General features: G+C 42.9%; 1 protein-coding gene across 1 annotated transcript; it reads right to left on the bottom strand.

Moving 5' to 3' along the window:
• Positions 1–170: 170 nt before the first annotated feature.
• On the bottom strand, positions 171–12,877 carry LOC142960263 (scavenger receptor cysteine-rich domain-containing group B protein). The gene is made up of 12 exons (XM_076102032.1): positions 12,451–12,877; positions 10,047–10,186; positions 8,605–8,637; positions 7,299–7,337; positions 6,463–6,759; positions 5,594–5,662; positions 3,612–3,926; positions 2,674–2,742; positions 2,244–2,312; positions 1,802–2,110; positions 1,197–1,277; positions 171–1,100 (listed from the first exon to the last, which is right to left on the bottom strand). The coding sequence occupies exons 2-12, from the start codon at positions 10,180–10,182 to the stop codon at positions 784–786; spliced, it is 1,734 nt and encodes a 577-aa protein (XP_075958147.1). The 5' UTR covers positions 10,183–10,186; positions 12,451–12,877; the 3' UTR covers positions 171–783.
• Between the last annotated feature and the right edge of the window lie 2,075 nt (positions 12,878–14,952).

Consider the following 14,952-nt stretch of genomic DNA (forward strand, 5'->3'; position numbering starts at 1 on the left):
AATGAAGACATTTTGAGTTGCCAGCTATGGTGGACTCACCATATTTGCATGTGCCATCTGAGAAGAATACAAAATTAAACCACATGTTTAGGACAGTGACAGATACGGATTTTACACCCAAATTATATTAGATACCGAAAATAAGAGCATTTATTTTGTCATATGTAAATGATTATTAGTAACATTTATTTATATGTGGTTTACAGAACACAAGTAACACATTATGTATTTGTGGATGGAGAGTTGCTGTATACGTATTCATCAAATATAACACGTTTATTTGCGGATGTTCGTGTTATCTCGCATTGTTGTTTGTAGTATATCATTTGTTTGTTTATTTGTGGTTCACAGCTTTCTTTATCATACATATTTGCAAAATTTTGGAGCTGAAATTTACAAACGTTTCTCCTTTCATCCACATAATTAATAACTGAAGATCTTCCTCTAGTGTTCTTCCCCTAATCATCAACGAATCACATGTACAGTAAATATTTAAACATTTTGGGGAAAATAAGAGTCAGAAAGTTAAAAGCTTAGTTTAAAATAAAAACAATTTAAAAAACGGTGTACATTGTATTTTATGTCATATTTATTTATAAAGTGCTTAATAGGCATAGATAGTTTATAGTATGTAATTATATATTGTCACATTAGTTATTTTGCATGTTGTTGGTGGTTCCTTCAGCAATGTGGAAGCTGTTATTTACATAATAATATACAAGTCCCAGGTTGGTACGCCCACCTCCGACCCATGGTGGAGATGGGAGTGTGGTTCTGCTGAAATCACGACAGCGAGCAGGTGACGCCAGCATCTTCAGAATGGTCACAGTTGTGCACACTCCAGGATATATGGGAGCACTCCTGCAGGGAGGCCTCCGCGCCGCTGCACTTGAGATTGTCCAGCAGGATTGTCCCTGAGCCAGGCCCGAAGAACGCCTCTCCCCGAGCCGCCATGGCCTCGCCGCAGTCCAGCTGGTGACACACGACCCGAGCGTCGGGGAGGTCCCAAGCATCGTCGCACACCGTGCCCCATCCAGAATCTGAGTACATCTCCACCCGACCCTCGCATTGGTGCTGGCCATCCACCAGTCTCACCATTCCTGCGAAAACAAAAAAGAATCACGTGAGACCCAGTCCTGAGGAAATGGGTTCATTTTTTATTTTTTTTGTGCTAGTTGAAGATATATTTAACCTACCTTCAGAGGGAGGCGTGGTGGTGGCAGGTATGCTTTCTGTTACTGGGAAGTCACGTATATTTGCAATCAAGAATTCAAAAGCTGAGGGAAGCAGAGGAAAGCAGAAACATTCTGCAATTCAGAGACACACTTTGCAGCAACATTGTTTAGCAATTTCAACAACTGTTTGCCAATAACTCCGAAAGACAACTGATTAAAATCCACTTTTTTAGAAAAGTAATCATATTTTCTGATTGACCAAGGATCTCAGTAAAGGGGAGTCTGTATGTGCTTTTGATTTCGCCTTGAAGAAGTGGAATTTGGCCTGAAGGGAGGCAGTGACGCTGATGTGCGTTGACTCATCTCCTGTATTTTTTATGCTCTCTGGGCCGTCTCCTCCTCAGAGTACTACAATCATGCATTGCAACTGGACAGCTCAGCAGGGCGAGCACAGACGAGCAGATAAAAAGGAAGTATGAACTTTCAGTGGAATTGATGACTTAAGATAGCGATTTGCGATGCAGACATTTCCCAACGTTCAAGGCCGGTATATGTGCTCTGTCATGAATGTATGTCTGATGGGGCCTGCTGTGGCCCCACATGGTGATAGAGAGGTCTAGACTTACGTGCACAGATAATTCCAACATCCTCATGATGGCCACAGTTGTGCTGACCCCAGCCCAGGTTGAAGCAGTCGGACAGCTGCTGTTCTATGCCGCTACAATCCACGTTGTCCAGCAGGATCGGACCCGAACCGTAGCCGAAGTGGGCCTTGAAGGTGATAGCTTTGCCACAGCCCAGCTGCCGGCACGCCACGTTGGCGTTGATGATGTCCCAGTCGTCGTCGCACACCGTCCCCCAAACAGTTTTGAAGAGGACCTCTACACGACCCTGGCAGCTACTGTTACCGTTCATCACACGAATGGCTGGTCTGCCTGCACAGGAATATAGAGACGGATACATCATCGCAGTGGCTCTTTCCCCACAATTGCATAAGTGCTGTAATATTCCCTGGTTAATCCAATATTAAAACGTACTGTAATCGTGTTTAAAGTTTAAAATTGTTACCTTTTGTCTGGACAGTTGTGGTAACAGTTGTTGTCGTTGGTCTTGTGGTGACTGGAATGTTTTCTGTTGCTGGAGGGAAGATGAGATGCATGATTAGATAGCTAATGTGTCTCTATACCCCAGCGTGACAGACCTGTTCCTGATGAATATGGTGAGGTTTGTCTGTTACACAGTTTTACCACCATGATTCGTGGCACTGTGGCGTAACACTTCTGGAGTCAGTGGGGGAGAAATAGCTCTCCCTGTTGGTTGTTTGGCAAAATGCACAATTTTATTCAGGGGAAAAAAGAATCTAGCAAAAGCAAATTGGACATGCTACTACTACTAGTAATCCGTGTGTGTGTGTGTGTGTGTGTGTGTGTGTGTGTGTGTGTGTGTGTGTGTGTGTTTGCTGACAGATAAACGTCCGACGTGTACTATGGATATATACCTTCAGTGTTATATGTTACCCCGAGCCCTCTCTGGTTTTCTGTTACCAAAGGAGGTACAGTGGTGGATCCTAAAGTGGGTAGAAATGGAAATTAAATTAAATGAAACTACTACTTGTACTAACGCACAAACCACTACTATACTACTGCCATTATAAACTCATCTCATCCTCCTTATTCACTATTTCCAGAGAATCAATTAATTACCTTTAAAAGATGTTAGCTTTTTATAATTCTACCTCAACATTACTAACTGACTTATTCTCTACATGTGGTCAAGCTAATCATCTCCACTATTATTTCTAATGCCACCTTACTGCTGGCACAACCACTAGTATTACCACAACTACTAATAACTAACGTTGTCATAATCTGTAGTACTGAATATAGACAGAAGAAATGTCACAGTAAATAGTCACTGTAAAGAAATGGCTAGTATGCAGGTTTTAGCCATGCTAGCAGCTATTGGATGGGCTGCCTTAAAATTTGGTACAGATTCATGGTCCCCAGAGGATGCATCCTACTGACTTTGGTTATCCTCAGACTGTTCCTCTAGCTCCAGCATTGAGGTTCACATTTCAACAATGATTATCTTGCATTTTGGTACAAAAGTGTCCCCCTCAGTAGGAACTTTTGTGAGGTCAACATTTTACTTTGTTAGTACTTTGGTTTATGACCATATACTAAAACAAACAACTAATGGCACTCCCATCAGCCTCAGCTGTATTTTGTGTTTAGCATGCTAGCTCACTAAACTATGATTCTGAACATAGCAAACCATATGCTGACGTTAGCATTTAGCTCGACAGAGCTGCTAGCATGGCTGTAAACCTTTAGTATTGTTATTTGTACAGTTATTTGTTTAAATTATGATAAGGATTCCTAGTTTACATCCGTACGACTTGTGTTAATTCATATTCCATGACTAAGAGCAGTGTACCGATGCAGGTGACCCCAGCGTCCTCATGGTGGCCACAGTTGTGTTTGCCCCAGCCCAGGCTTTTGCATATAGACAGGTCCTGCTCAGTGCCTTGACAGTTGACATTGTCCAGGAGAATTTGGCCGGTTCCGTAGCCAAAATAGGAGTTGGTGTGTGCATAGACGGCACTGCCGCAGCCTATCTGTTGGCACACCACCTGGGCATTTTTGAGGCCCCAGTCATCATCACACACTGTCCCCCAGACCCCCTGGTGGTAGACCTCTACCCGGCCCTGGCAGGCGTTCTGTCCACTCACCAGACGGATGGTGCCGTCTCCTAAACCAAGATGGAGAGGGAGGGAATTATAGGGACTGGTGTTGAATACATCTTTCTCTGCAACATATTTTAACACTTGATTCTATCAGAATCTTTATTAATGTCAAATTCATTATGTGCTAGGATAACTGCTAGGATTGGTGTATGTGTGTTGAAGACAAACAGACATTGATACAGGGTAAGGAGAAGGGTGTGGGCCTCTGTGGCTCCTGAAGCGGGGAAGTTAAGGTGAACATCTGATATAGCACTAAGCACAGATGTTGTCATTATGCCCCGGCTTAGACAAAAACACACCTAACCGAGACAATAGACAATCTCATGTGTCCATCATTTAAAAAATATGCTCCCATTAATCTGGATGACTTTACTACATCTCCCTGTGGGTTTCTAGATACGTCACTTGTTCACAAAATTCTGTTCTTGTCTCCTCTTGGGAATTAAGGGTAAAAAACAACCACAACAAAGGCAAACCCAGCAAACAATAAGGACGGCCTGGAATTCAAGAGGTCTTTTGAGGTGTATTGTTGCCAAAATATAGTTTCTACTGAGCTGAAAAGCTTTTGATCTTGTATAAAATATGATGACGGTTTTGCAAAACTGATATAATATATCCCTCCATTTAATTTACGTTTTTTTGATAAACCTATTTTCTAAATACGCTTGGCTGTGTGCTTTCTGCATTGTGGACCCGCGCAATGACAAAATAAGCCATCATTCATTATTTAATAAAGCCTGCCCCTGCATTTTGTGGTAACATCTGGCATGCCACCTGTCTGATAGATTTGTGTGTGTGTATTTTTCTGAATTTGATCCCAGAGCATAAAACAATTATCTAAATGAACGCAGAGAAAAGCTGGTCTTAAGTTAAATTCCTCTGAATATATGACATATTCTCTAAGTATTCCCTACAGTGTATCACATTTTTTAAAGTTACATTGGAACGAGCACATGAACAATGGTCTGATCTACTTATTTCAACAGACAATGCAGCATCTGTCCTTAAACTTTTATGCAAATCAGCCTGGCATGATTCCCTTTTTAGAGGTGGGCGAGTAATTTCATCAGCCGTGTTTGCTAAAGATTAACGCCACATACAGGTGTGGTTTGCGTCTTTCAAGGCCAAATTCTTAGACCCGCAATTTGTTTGGCAACTTGCAGGTAGTGGAAACAAGCTGTGAAAAAAAACTACTGACATTTTATCACATTTTTTAAGATTGATATGGCTAACATGTTAGAAAACGCAAGCATTCATTTTGAAGCATATTTCTGGCCACTTGATGAATGAAGTCCAATACTCGCTCTACGTTTAGTTCTGTTTTTGTCTCCACTGCTCAATGCTCAAAGTTGTTCTCCAGCCAGCCAGTAACTTTGCCTGCCTTCCGTCTGGTGCTGAGGTTCATTACTAGTGTGCAAGCGACCCCTTTCACGTACTGCACAAGTTATACTGTTTCCCTATCTGGGGTTGTAGTTATACACATCCTGTTTACAAGTCTTCATTTTTCAAATAGTCTTGTGTCGTATATTATCTCAAAATGACCGTATTTGTTACTGGATATTGGCAATTTATCTTTATGCTTCAAAAAAAAAAAAGAAGACAAATGTGTCCCTCTGACGTTTCAGGCTGGCAGACGACCAGTGTAATTTAGATAAAAGCAGGCAGCACTTACGTAAACCGGAGTTCCCGGGCGGCGGCGTGGTGCGATCCACAAAACCTTTTGCCCCCACCACCGCTGGTTCTAGTAGCAAAATGGAAAGAAGGCAGGGATTTTAGTCACATTGTCCTCTTCTCTTTCTGGGGTCATACATGGAGAGATGATTCACCACTACCTCAGCCAAGCCACATTTTGATATGTTTGCCAATTCTGAGCTTATTCGTTCAGTAAGTAAGTGTAGTCCATATGATTCAAGGGAACCGACCCTTTCTTTCTGGAGCAGTGTAAAGTCATCATCATACATTACTTTTGTGTGAGCATACCATATTTAACCTAAAAAAGTGAAAAAATAGGTTGAATAACTCCATATTCAACAAAGGAATTTGTGTTTTTTTTAATGGTTAAAATGTGTATTGGAGCTCCCTGGGAAATTTGGGAAAATACACCTTTTCCTCAGTGAGTTACAGACATTTATTGGATGTTGTCCTGGGCCAGCCCAAGACCCCAGGGGGAGTGCTAGGGTTTGAGTTATTTTACATAGTGACCAAACACTGTAATTACAATTTCATGGTCCATCACATGATGCCATGGGGCCAAAAAAATACTTTTTCCCATAGACTTACATTGGGAAAGTGATGTATGTAACTCAGCGGATAGTTTTTAATTGTTTAGGTAAATCAACTTCCCCAGTACGCACACTTAGGCCTTAAAAGTTGTCAAATTAGTTATTTTCTTTTCTAGTCTTCCGAACCACTCAAAGAGCTCTACACCACATGCCGTTCACCCATTCACACCCATTCATACACTGATGCCAGGGGTTACCATGCAAGGCGCCACCTGCATGGATGCTACACTAGGCTTTAGAAGTTGCGTAAAGACTTTACCTCTGCAGGTAACACCCACATCCTCGTAGTGGTAACAGTTGTGGACGCCCCAGCCCAGACTGCGGCACTGGCTGAGATCTTCTTCATTCCCTTTGCAGTCCACATTATCCAGCAGGATGAGCCCTGAGCCTTGTCCGAACTGAGAGCTTCTGCCCACTGCCGTTCCGCAGCCCATCTGCCGGCACACCACGTTGGCGTCCACCATATCCCAGTCGTCGTCACACACTGTGCCCCATGAGTTATTGTAGAACACCTCGACTCTACCCTCACACCTGTTGCGTCCATTCACCAGTTGTACTTTGGAGAGATAAGCGGACAATATTGGTCAGATATGTTTCGCCGTTAGTTCCCTGTCTTTGAGTCAGATGAGGGCGTTCAGGTTGTTTGATCGGGATTGTGCCAACACACTGACAAATCTGAGGCCCTAAAAAAGCTTTACTGTTTCAGGGACAATTTAACAACATGATTCTATTTTGGGGGGGAAAAAGATGAGAAGACAGACCAGCATGCCTCTAATGTAATGACTAATAACAGCAAAAAGTCTAATCCTACCAAGTTAAGGCACACAATAAGCCACATAACTCCTTGGAAGAGAGTGAGGTGGATGCAGGAGGGTGGGAGGTTACATAGCAAATAAGTGGGGATTAGGGAAATGGAGAGCTGGGAAAGTGACCTTGTTTAAAAAGCCCCAGGCACTGATCTGTACTCTCTTTCACTGACACACAGACAGCCACTGCTGTGTTTTTATATCGTGGCCTGGATGCAGACATGTTTTCCCTCAACATGAGTGTCTGGGCAGGTGTAGAGGTGGAGGTGCCCGTCCCGCTCATGCTTACCATGGTACTGCGTCCTCTCGTGGGTTTGCCCGCCATTGGCTGAAACGGGAGGGAGGAGGGGATATGGAGAGAGACAGAGGGAGAGTACAAATTATTTGTTGAAAGGAGGCTCTTGGCCTTCCATAGTTACTGTACTCTATATCTACTATATCTATTTTCCTGTAACACTAGACACAGACTGAAACCACAGGAACAGGAGGCCTGTTCAGACCACATAGGGCACCAGCCACAACAGAAATATCTTAGCCTATTCCTTTTAATTTGGGTTTTTAGCCACGCTAGCAGCATGGAAAGGGAGGGAAAGTCAGCAACTATGGGATGGATTGGCATAGAATTTTATACAGAAATTGATTGTACTCAGAGGATGCATCCTAGTAAAATTGGTGCTCCCCTGACTTTTCATCTAGTGCTACCCATAGACAGTAAATTAGAGATGGACGTAGTCACCGTGACTTCCCCCATTGGTTTGTGGACTGATGTTTTGAAGCCTTGTGTTCGAGCATTTTTGCGTCACCATCGTGGTTTTTGCAACCAGAAGTGACACAAGAGGATGAAGCTCTGTGCAACCAAACGCAGAGTAAGACATTGTCAGGTGACCAAAATGTTGCAGTTAACATTCACGAACTGAGATCAAATCTTGAAAGGGTTAAATTTGTAAGACAAAAACGGACAACTCCAAACGTCCTGTCAATCACAAGGTAGCCACGCCCTAAAACATGCTATGCTTTATCATCTATTTTCCTCTAAATGGACCATAATAAATGAACATCCTGCTGTATTAAAAATGACTTGAAACTATTAATTAAGGCCACAAACTTGTGTTAACAATGTTTAAAAGGTAGTTTTTTCATAAACGTCTATACAATCGGACATCTTTTTGCAACCAGAGGAGTCGCCCCCTGGTGGTCATGAAAAGGAGTGCAAGTTCAAGGCACTTCTGCATTGACTTCACTTTTCAGACCCTGAGGTTGCCGCTTGCCGTCCCCATTAAGGTTCACAATCATGGTATGAGTGAAATTTCTCTACAATTATTGGATGGATTGTCATGCAATTTGGTACACACATTCATGTTCCCCTCAGGTCAAAATGTTGTGCTGTGTACTGTGCTAATTAGCAAATGTTAGCATGCTACCATGCTAAAGTAAGAACCTCAGCATGTTGGTATTGTCACTGTGTGCACATCAGCACGTTGGCGTTAGCATTTAGCTACTAGCATGGCTGCCAACTCTTATTTTTGCAGGTTATTACTAGTTCAGGGCCTGAACTAGTTCAACAGCAAAACGCGAATAACTTAAATATTACTTACTGGATACAGCCCGTCTGCTTATTTTCAAGTCTCCTGAAATTTGAAAACACACACAAAATGTTAGTAAGGCACTCATTTGGATTTCTGTTGTCTCTATCAAGAGACAACAGCAACACACGACACATTTGAATAAATTGCTCTCTCTTGACATTTCTTGATCCATAACGTCCATTGAGCGGAATTGATCCTTCAAAATTCTCCAGAGCTTTTAGCCAGCTGCCACTGGTAAACAGGGCAGACAGAAACTTTTGACACACAAGCACTCCTCTACAGGGACCTCACTTGCAGGCACACCCAGTCCCTGAGCATTATGAACGCCCAGAGTGTGGTTCAGGTCCGACACACAAGAAACCAACTCATGTGTCGCGTTCTGTTTCAGTTCATGGCATGGTAACGGTTTCCCTCGGAGCAACTATTAGAACATGAAGCGTCTAAAAATGAATTCAGTCTGTGGACTGGAGAGGCCAGCAAAATGTTGATGGCCCTTACTTTAGAACTACCGATCCAAATTGCCATCGTGTTTAAGAGTTTTTTTCATGATACGTTAGCAGACATAGCTTTAGATAAAGCTTGGGAATCAGTTTCAATCTTTCGGCAACCAAACTCTGATCCTGAGCCAGTGTATGAAAAATTCCCCTTAAAGGAAATTATATCCTTTAATAATCCGACACTTGCCGTTGAGAACTTGAAACAAGTGCACCAAACTTTCAGGCCTATTACTTTTCCATATATATTTCACATTGCTCTGTTTAACACTGACAATGCACCACACTTGTAATTAAAGAACGGTCCTTTGAAAACATATCACGTGATGTTATTACTTCAAAGTAAAAAGCGCAAATGAAAATAAAGCATTTCGTTTAAACTTGATTTTTCTTTTCATTACATTTTTTTCATTTAAACGTATTAACATTAAACATAGATACAAAAAATAGGTTTCGCAGACAGTAATAAAAAGAATATATTCAACACTTAAATAGCTACAAGGACATTCACATGTACACCCATATGTACACATTGCTGCACATATACCGAATACATATACATATACACACAAATCTGCAAGTATTCCACACCTCCTCGAAGATTGTGAATCTGTAATTGTATCTGTAATTGTAATGTTTGGTCAGTTCTACTTGAAATGTTCTTTACCTTGGCAATCATATTTTCAAATCCAGCTGTCTCTGTCATGAGTTTGAGCTATTGTGTGAGCGTGGGCGTATGTGGGCTCTTCCAGTTTCCAATATGTCTCTTCTAAATTATTGTCTGACAAAATTTCTCAAAATGGGGCCCACATAGAGAGAAATAGAGTTGTTTCCTCTGATCGCATGCAGCATTCTGCACGACAGAAGGTGAACTCCTACAGTCAGGCAGCTTGGACCAAGTGGCCTTGACCCGACCCCCCCCCCCCCCCCCCCCCCCCCCCCAATACACACACTCACCGAGTCGCAGCAGCACACTGACGGCCACCAAGACGAGAGACCCCAGCAGGGACACCAGGAGCCAGACGGCCGGGTTCCAGCACCTGCACTCGCTCTCCACCGCACGCTGGCCTCGCATGGCTGCCTGACTGACCATCCGCCTGCAACACACACATTCACACACTAGTCAGTCACTCTCATCAAGCTTCCCAAAAGCCCTGCGTTGCATGTGAACACAGCTCTCAATGTAGTAGGCAATTGTTTGGTAGACACGATCACTCAATTTTGTCCTGGTTCAGAGCAGCCTGATTACGGTATTGGATTGTTTTTTCTGGTGGAGCCTGCAGCTGTTGTCATGGTGCTGTAGGAGGTATTGATGGTAGTCTGGCTGAGGTCAGGGTTGGTAAATGTGTAGCTCAAAAATAAATCCTTTCCACGTGATGCACATCACTCCCCGTGGACATTAGGGAGCTGTAAGGGAGTTGTTGTGGCACACCAACACTTCTCAGAGCAAACCAGGAGCCCCGGTTTCCCAGACGTTTGGCATGTACCATCAAAAAGTGCCGCCGCTGTGCCAATAAAACACCAGGAACAGGGAGTAGAGTCACGTTGCTGTTTTTGTACAGTCAGTACAAAATGGCCGCCGTGCACCTGCACTGGCAGCGGGTAACAGAGCTGGTGAGGGCTTGTGTCACAGACGGCCGTGTCTGTAACACAAGCTGTGTCTCCTGTGTCACGCCGTGGTTTTTGATAATCATGGGGATTTTCCCCACAGACGAAGAACATTGGGATTCACCGACAATCACTCAATAATCGGGGGTTAGATAGCACTGCGGTCAGACGCTGAATAGCCCACATTCTTCTCAAGTGAGAAACTGGGACGATTCATATACATGTACACTGCAGGAGGATTCAAAAACTTAAAAAAAGAATATAAAACAAGCAATACCGTATTCAATGAAATGGGGAAGTTAGAGTGACTCAATTTCCCTTATTCTTTTCAAGCAAATATCCCAGGAATCAATGAATGCTGTTATGAGGAGCGTGTTGTCATTAGGAGACACACAGTGTGCGGCTTGGCCTTGGGTTGTTTGTCTCTTCGCTCATGCAGAATTCCCCCTGACCTTACACAGGAATGCGTATTAGGGGATGATGAGGGGAGAATTTGATATTGGCCCCTCGAGATAGTGGACATTCCGGGCTCAGGGGGCACAAAAAGACATTTCTGCTTTCTGTGGTCCCCATCGTCAGGCATAAACGCTGCTTCCTGCAATCTGTCACTAGAACCCTCCAGAACGCTTAGGCACCCGATGACACTGCAGGGGCGCCTCTCGTCTCCTTGGAGGCAAGGGTGGAACGGTGGGGGTGGGGGGGGGGGGGTGTTAAAATCTTTAGCTTCTCTACTGTATACACAGTTATCTTCAGCTTGTGGAGGGTACATTTAACACACAAGCTTTGCGGGTCCATTAGTGGCAAAAAAAAAAAGCACTTAACGGCAGCCACAGTCATGACTCTGGGTCGTGCAGTCTTCATCCGGGTCCGTTCTCACTAAACCGTCGTATTGTATGAAAAGGTGCAGCATGGAAGGCCAGAGGCCCACAAGAGAGATCATTGTGCGTCCAATTGGGAGGTGGGGAGTTTAACACCAGCACAGCACCCGAGAACCACGGCTGTCTCATTTGCAGACCGTACCAACAATCCACTCGAAACTCTGGGACAAATGGCTCCGTTATGAGGGCTGAAAAATAATCTAGTCCCCAATGTTATGTTTTTCAATACTCCATTCATGGTAGGATGTAGCGCAGATCCGCTGGGGAATAATGTTGCCTTTTGTGTCGGCTGCGCTTCCCCTCCCTTCTCACTTCACTGTGCTGAGAAATAGCTGAAAGATCTCGGGCCCCACAAAAATCCCCCCTCATGTCTGAGATGAAGCGCAGAATAACGCGGTCAGTCTCTTTAAACGGGAGACTTTTTACGACAGTTAAACAGAGAATCAATGCTTTTATCAGCGGATGTGTTTGGTCTGACCACAGCCTTTTATGAGCAATATCCTTTGTCCCCTGTTAAGTCTATTTCGTTTTTTGTAGAATGTGACAAAAAATGACATTTTTTTTTTAAATATGGAAAAGTCCTTGTTCAATAATAGATATATTTGAAGGTAATAATTCATAGAATCTGAACATGTTTGACATTATATGATCTTAATTAAAAAATTTGCCTTGTAATACCACTGTATAACATAATAATAACATCTATCTCTGTCCCCTCACGTTATAATGGCCTTCCAGTTATAGCAAAAACAACTTCAATGACAGAGGATTGCTCGATTCAATCCATTGTTATGTCACAGAACCAGGTTCAATACCTTCTTTAAAATCGGATGAAGCAGAAACAACTTAGTATTTCATGAAGAAAAAATACATACCTGTTGTGAAAGTAATTATCTTGATAGTAAAAAATGAAATCAAAATAGGATTCCTCCACCCCCCAAAAAAAAGTACTGAATGTTGTCCTCAGAGCTCAGATAGCTGGCAGCTTAATTCCACAGGTCACACAGAAAGTTTGTGTTGAGATGGAAGCAGGAAACTCCAGAACATCCAGCGCTACTTGATCGAGGTCTTTCATGTCCTTAGGCCTGCTTGACTAAAAGAGACTACGTAAAAAAACAATAAATACCAGAGCATTGTATGCTAATATTCTTAACGCCTCGTATCAGTCTATGTTTAAAAGAAGTAGGAGGAGCAAAAGAAAGAACAAACAAAAAAAAACAATACAGTGAAAGCTAACCCTTCACTGGTACCCGTGCATCTCCAGTGTCAGGTAGCGCTCACAGAAGGTGCGGTCCTGCTCATCTCTGCATACACACGCAGAAGGAGACGAGGCTGTGGCTCAGGTCCTGTGTCTCTCACTGTGTGTGTGTGTGTGTGTGTGTGTGTGTGTGTGTGTGTGTGTGGACTCTCCCACATTGAAGTACTCCAAAGCAAAAAGACTTTGCGATTATGAGGCAGTGAAAATCAGAAAGCTGTACTTGAAAGTTTCTCGAGAGTTTTGAAGGTTTTTAAAAAGTCCTCCGGTCCTCATTTGGTCCCCGCAGAAAAGTGATGGCTGACAAATGGAACGGACTCCACCACAGTGGAATGAGAAGACGAGGCGACCTGAACATGAACATCTTGGCAGAGTTCTTAATAATGCAGCGTGTAGTTTGAAGCTTTGTCATAACAGTATGCTCAGTGTGGGGGTCAGTAAGCTGCGTTTGACCTTTTTATAGAGCGATACGCTGTCCTAAAGATTGTTATAATCTTCATACGTTACCAACATGATCTAACATCCCCGGAAAGACATATTACTCCACAAACTCTTTATTTCCATTAATTCCTGTGTATTTGTTTTCAGAAAAGTCACTCCTTTTGAGCTAGAAAGAGGCTTAATGTGTCTCAGTGTGGTTGTATTGCACACACACAAGATATTCTGTTGTCCTTTCAATTGCATGTCTCCTGACAAGGAAACGCCCGAGGCCTCTCTGCATTGTGCAGCAGACTAATGGCAATCGCTTCCAAACACTAATCCTTCCTGAGCCGCGGAGAAACGTGCGGGCTGTCTACGGCCATTGACAGGCTTTTCAAGGCCCAATTCTTGGCTCGTTCCCGGGGTGTCGCCCAAATTAGTTGTTGAGCCAAAATACGGGTATTCCATTACACTAAGCTCATTTTCTGAACCTCCAGGACAGGATTAAGAAAACAAAGCCCCACGCAGCCAAAGTTACAGATTTACTTAAAGCCTTGTCTTGCCTTCGAAATGTGTTTTGGTTTTTGTGTGTCTGCAGCTTTTTCCTTTACCAAAGAACTAGTGAATGGCAACTAGTCGGGTGGAAATTAATCTTAATAAATAATCGTGATGAGAAACTCCCAAATGTCTTTAAGTGTTTTATTGAAGTCAATATTTTAGCAGAGTATATATGCTTCTCACAAACTGAACTGCTTCTTCCCCCCCCCCCCCGTTACGTTTAATTCAGTGTGTTCCCCCAGCAAACTTGGAAACGTTTAAGTATGTATACACTGAGTACAATGGCAGTATTGACAGTAAATATACCCGCCATTACCTACATTGCTTACTCTGCAAGCTGTCAGTATCTAATCATTCCTTTAATTTATTTACTCAAGTTGCTACTTTAATTCAACATCAGCTAATTTCTTGACCACTAGGGGGCAGCAGAAACGAGCAGTAACGCAACACTGACATATTCTCAGCTTATATAGTTACTGTAGCAAACAGCTGCCCTTTTACACATCCGGGAGCAATGTTAGCATTCATTAGGAGTCGTGTTTCTGTGACTACAAGATTCACTTTCGTTTAGCTCTGTTTTTGGTCTCTACCATCTCCTGAGGGAAATATCTGGCTCCTTAGCTACTAAATCCTTCGCTACGGGCACCAGCTAATCGCTAACTTTGTTAACTTTTGCTGTTTGGCTACAGTGGGTTTATCAGAGCATTTTTCACTGAAAATAGCTGCCTGCTGCCGCTGTAAATGCTGCGGATAACAACGGCGAGTCTTAATCAAAAGTTCCGGGCCTTGAAACCAAAACAATTAGCTGATAAAGGCTACAACTCTTCGTAGCGCTGAGGGGAACTGCAGAGTCAGGTTCTAATTCTCCGTGGTTTTGTAACTACAAGGGATCCCAAAATAACATTAAACCTGCAATAACTGTTAAACAGCGGTGACACAGCAACATTATCAATCATTGTGAGTTGAATGTAGGTCCAATATTCACTCTCCTCTAGCTCTGTTTATGCTCAATAAGCTAGGATAGGCAATCTTTTTTAAAGATGAGTCATTTCAGGAAATACTCATCATAAATGTATTACTAACATTAGTAAAAGTTATACATTAGGATGGCAGACTGTACCACACTCGTTATCTGTTTACTATG

This window comes from Anarhichas minor, unplaced genomic scaffold, assembly GCF_050575085.1.
Source record: "Anarhichas minor isolate MPS153535 unplaced genomic scaffold, ASM5057508v1 ptg000027l, whole genome shotgun sequence".
NCBI lineage: Eukaryota > Metazoa > Chordata > Actinopteri > Perciformes > Anarhichadidae > Anarhichas > Anarhichas minor.

Bases quoted from the DNA above. Each gene is read 5' to 3' on its own strand.
- LOC142960263 (XM_076102032.1), bottom strand. From the start codon at position 10,182: ATGGTCAGTCAGGCAGCCATGCGAGGCCAGCGTGCGGTGGAGAGCGAG. The intron at 8,638-10,046 runs GTGAGTGTGTGT...TTCAAATTTCAG, and splicing joins CAGTGTGCTGCTGCGACTCG to GAGACTTGAAAATAAGCAGA. The intron at 2,313-2,673 runs GTATATATCCAT...TCTTCCCTCCAG, and splicing joins GGTAACATATAACACTGAAG to CAACAGAAAACATTCCAGTC.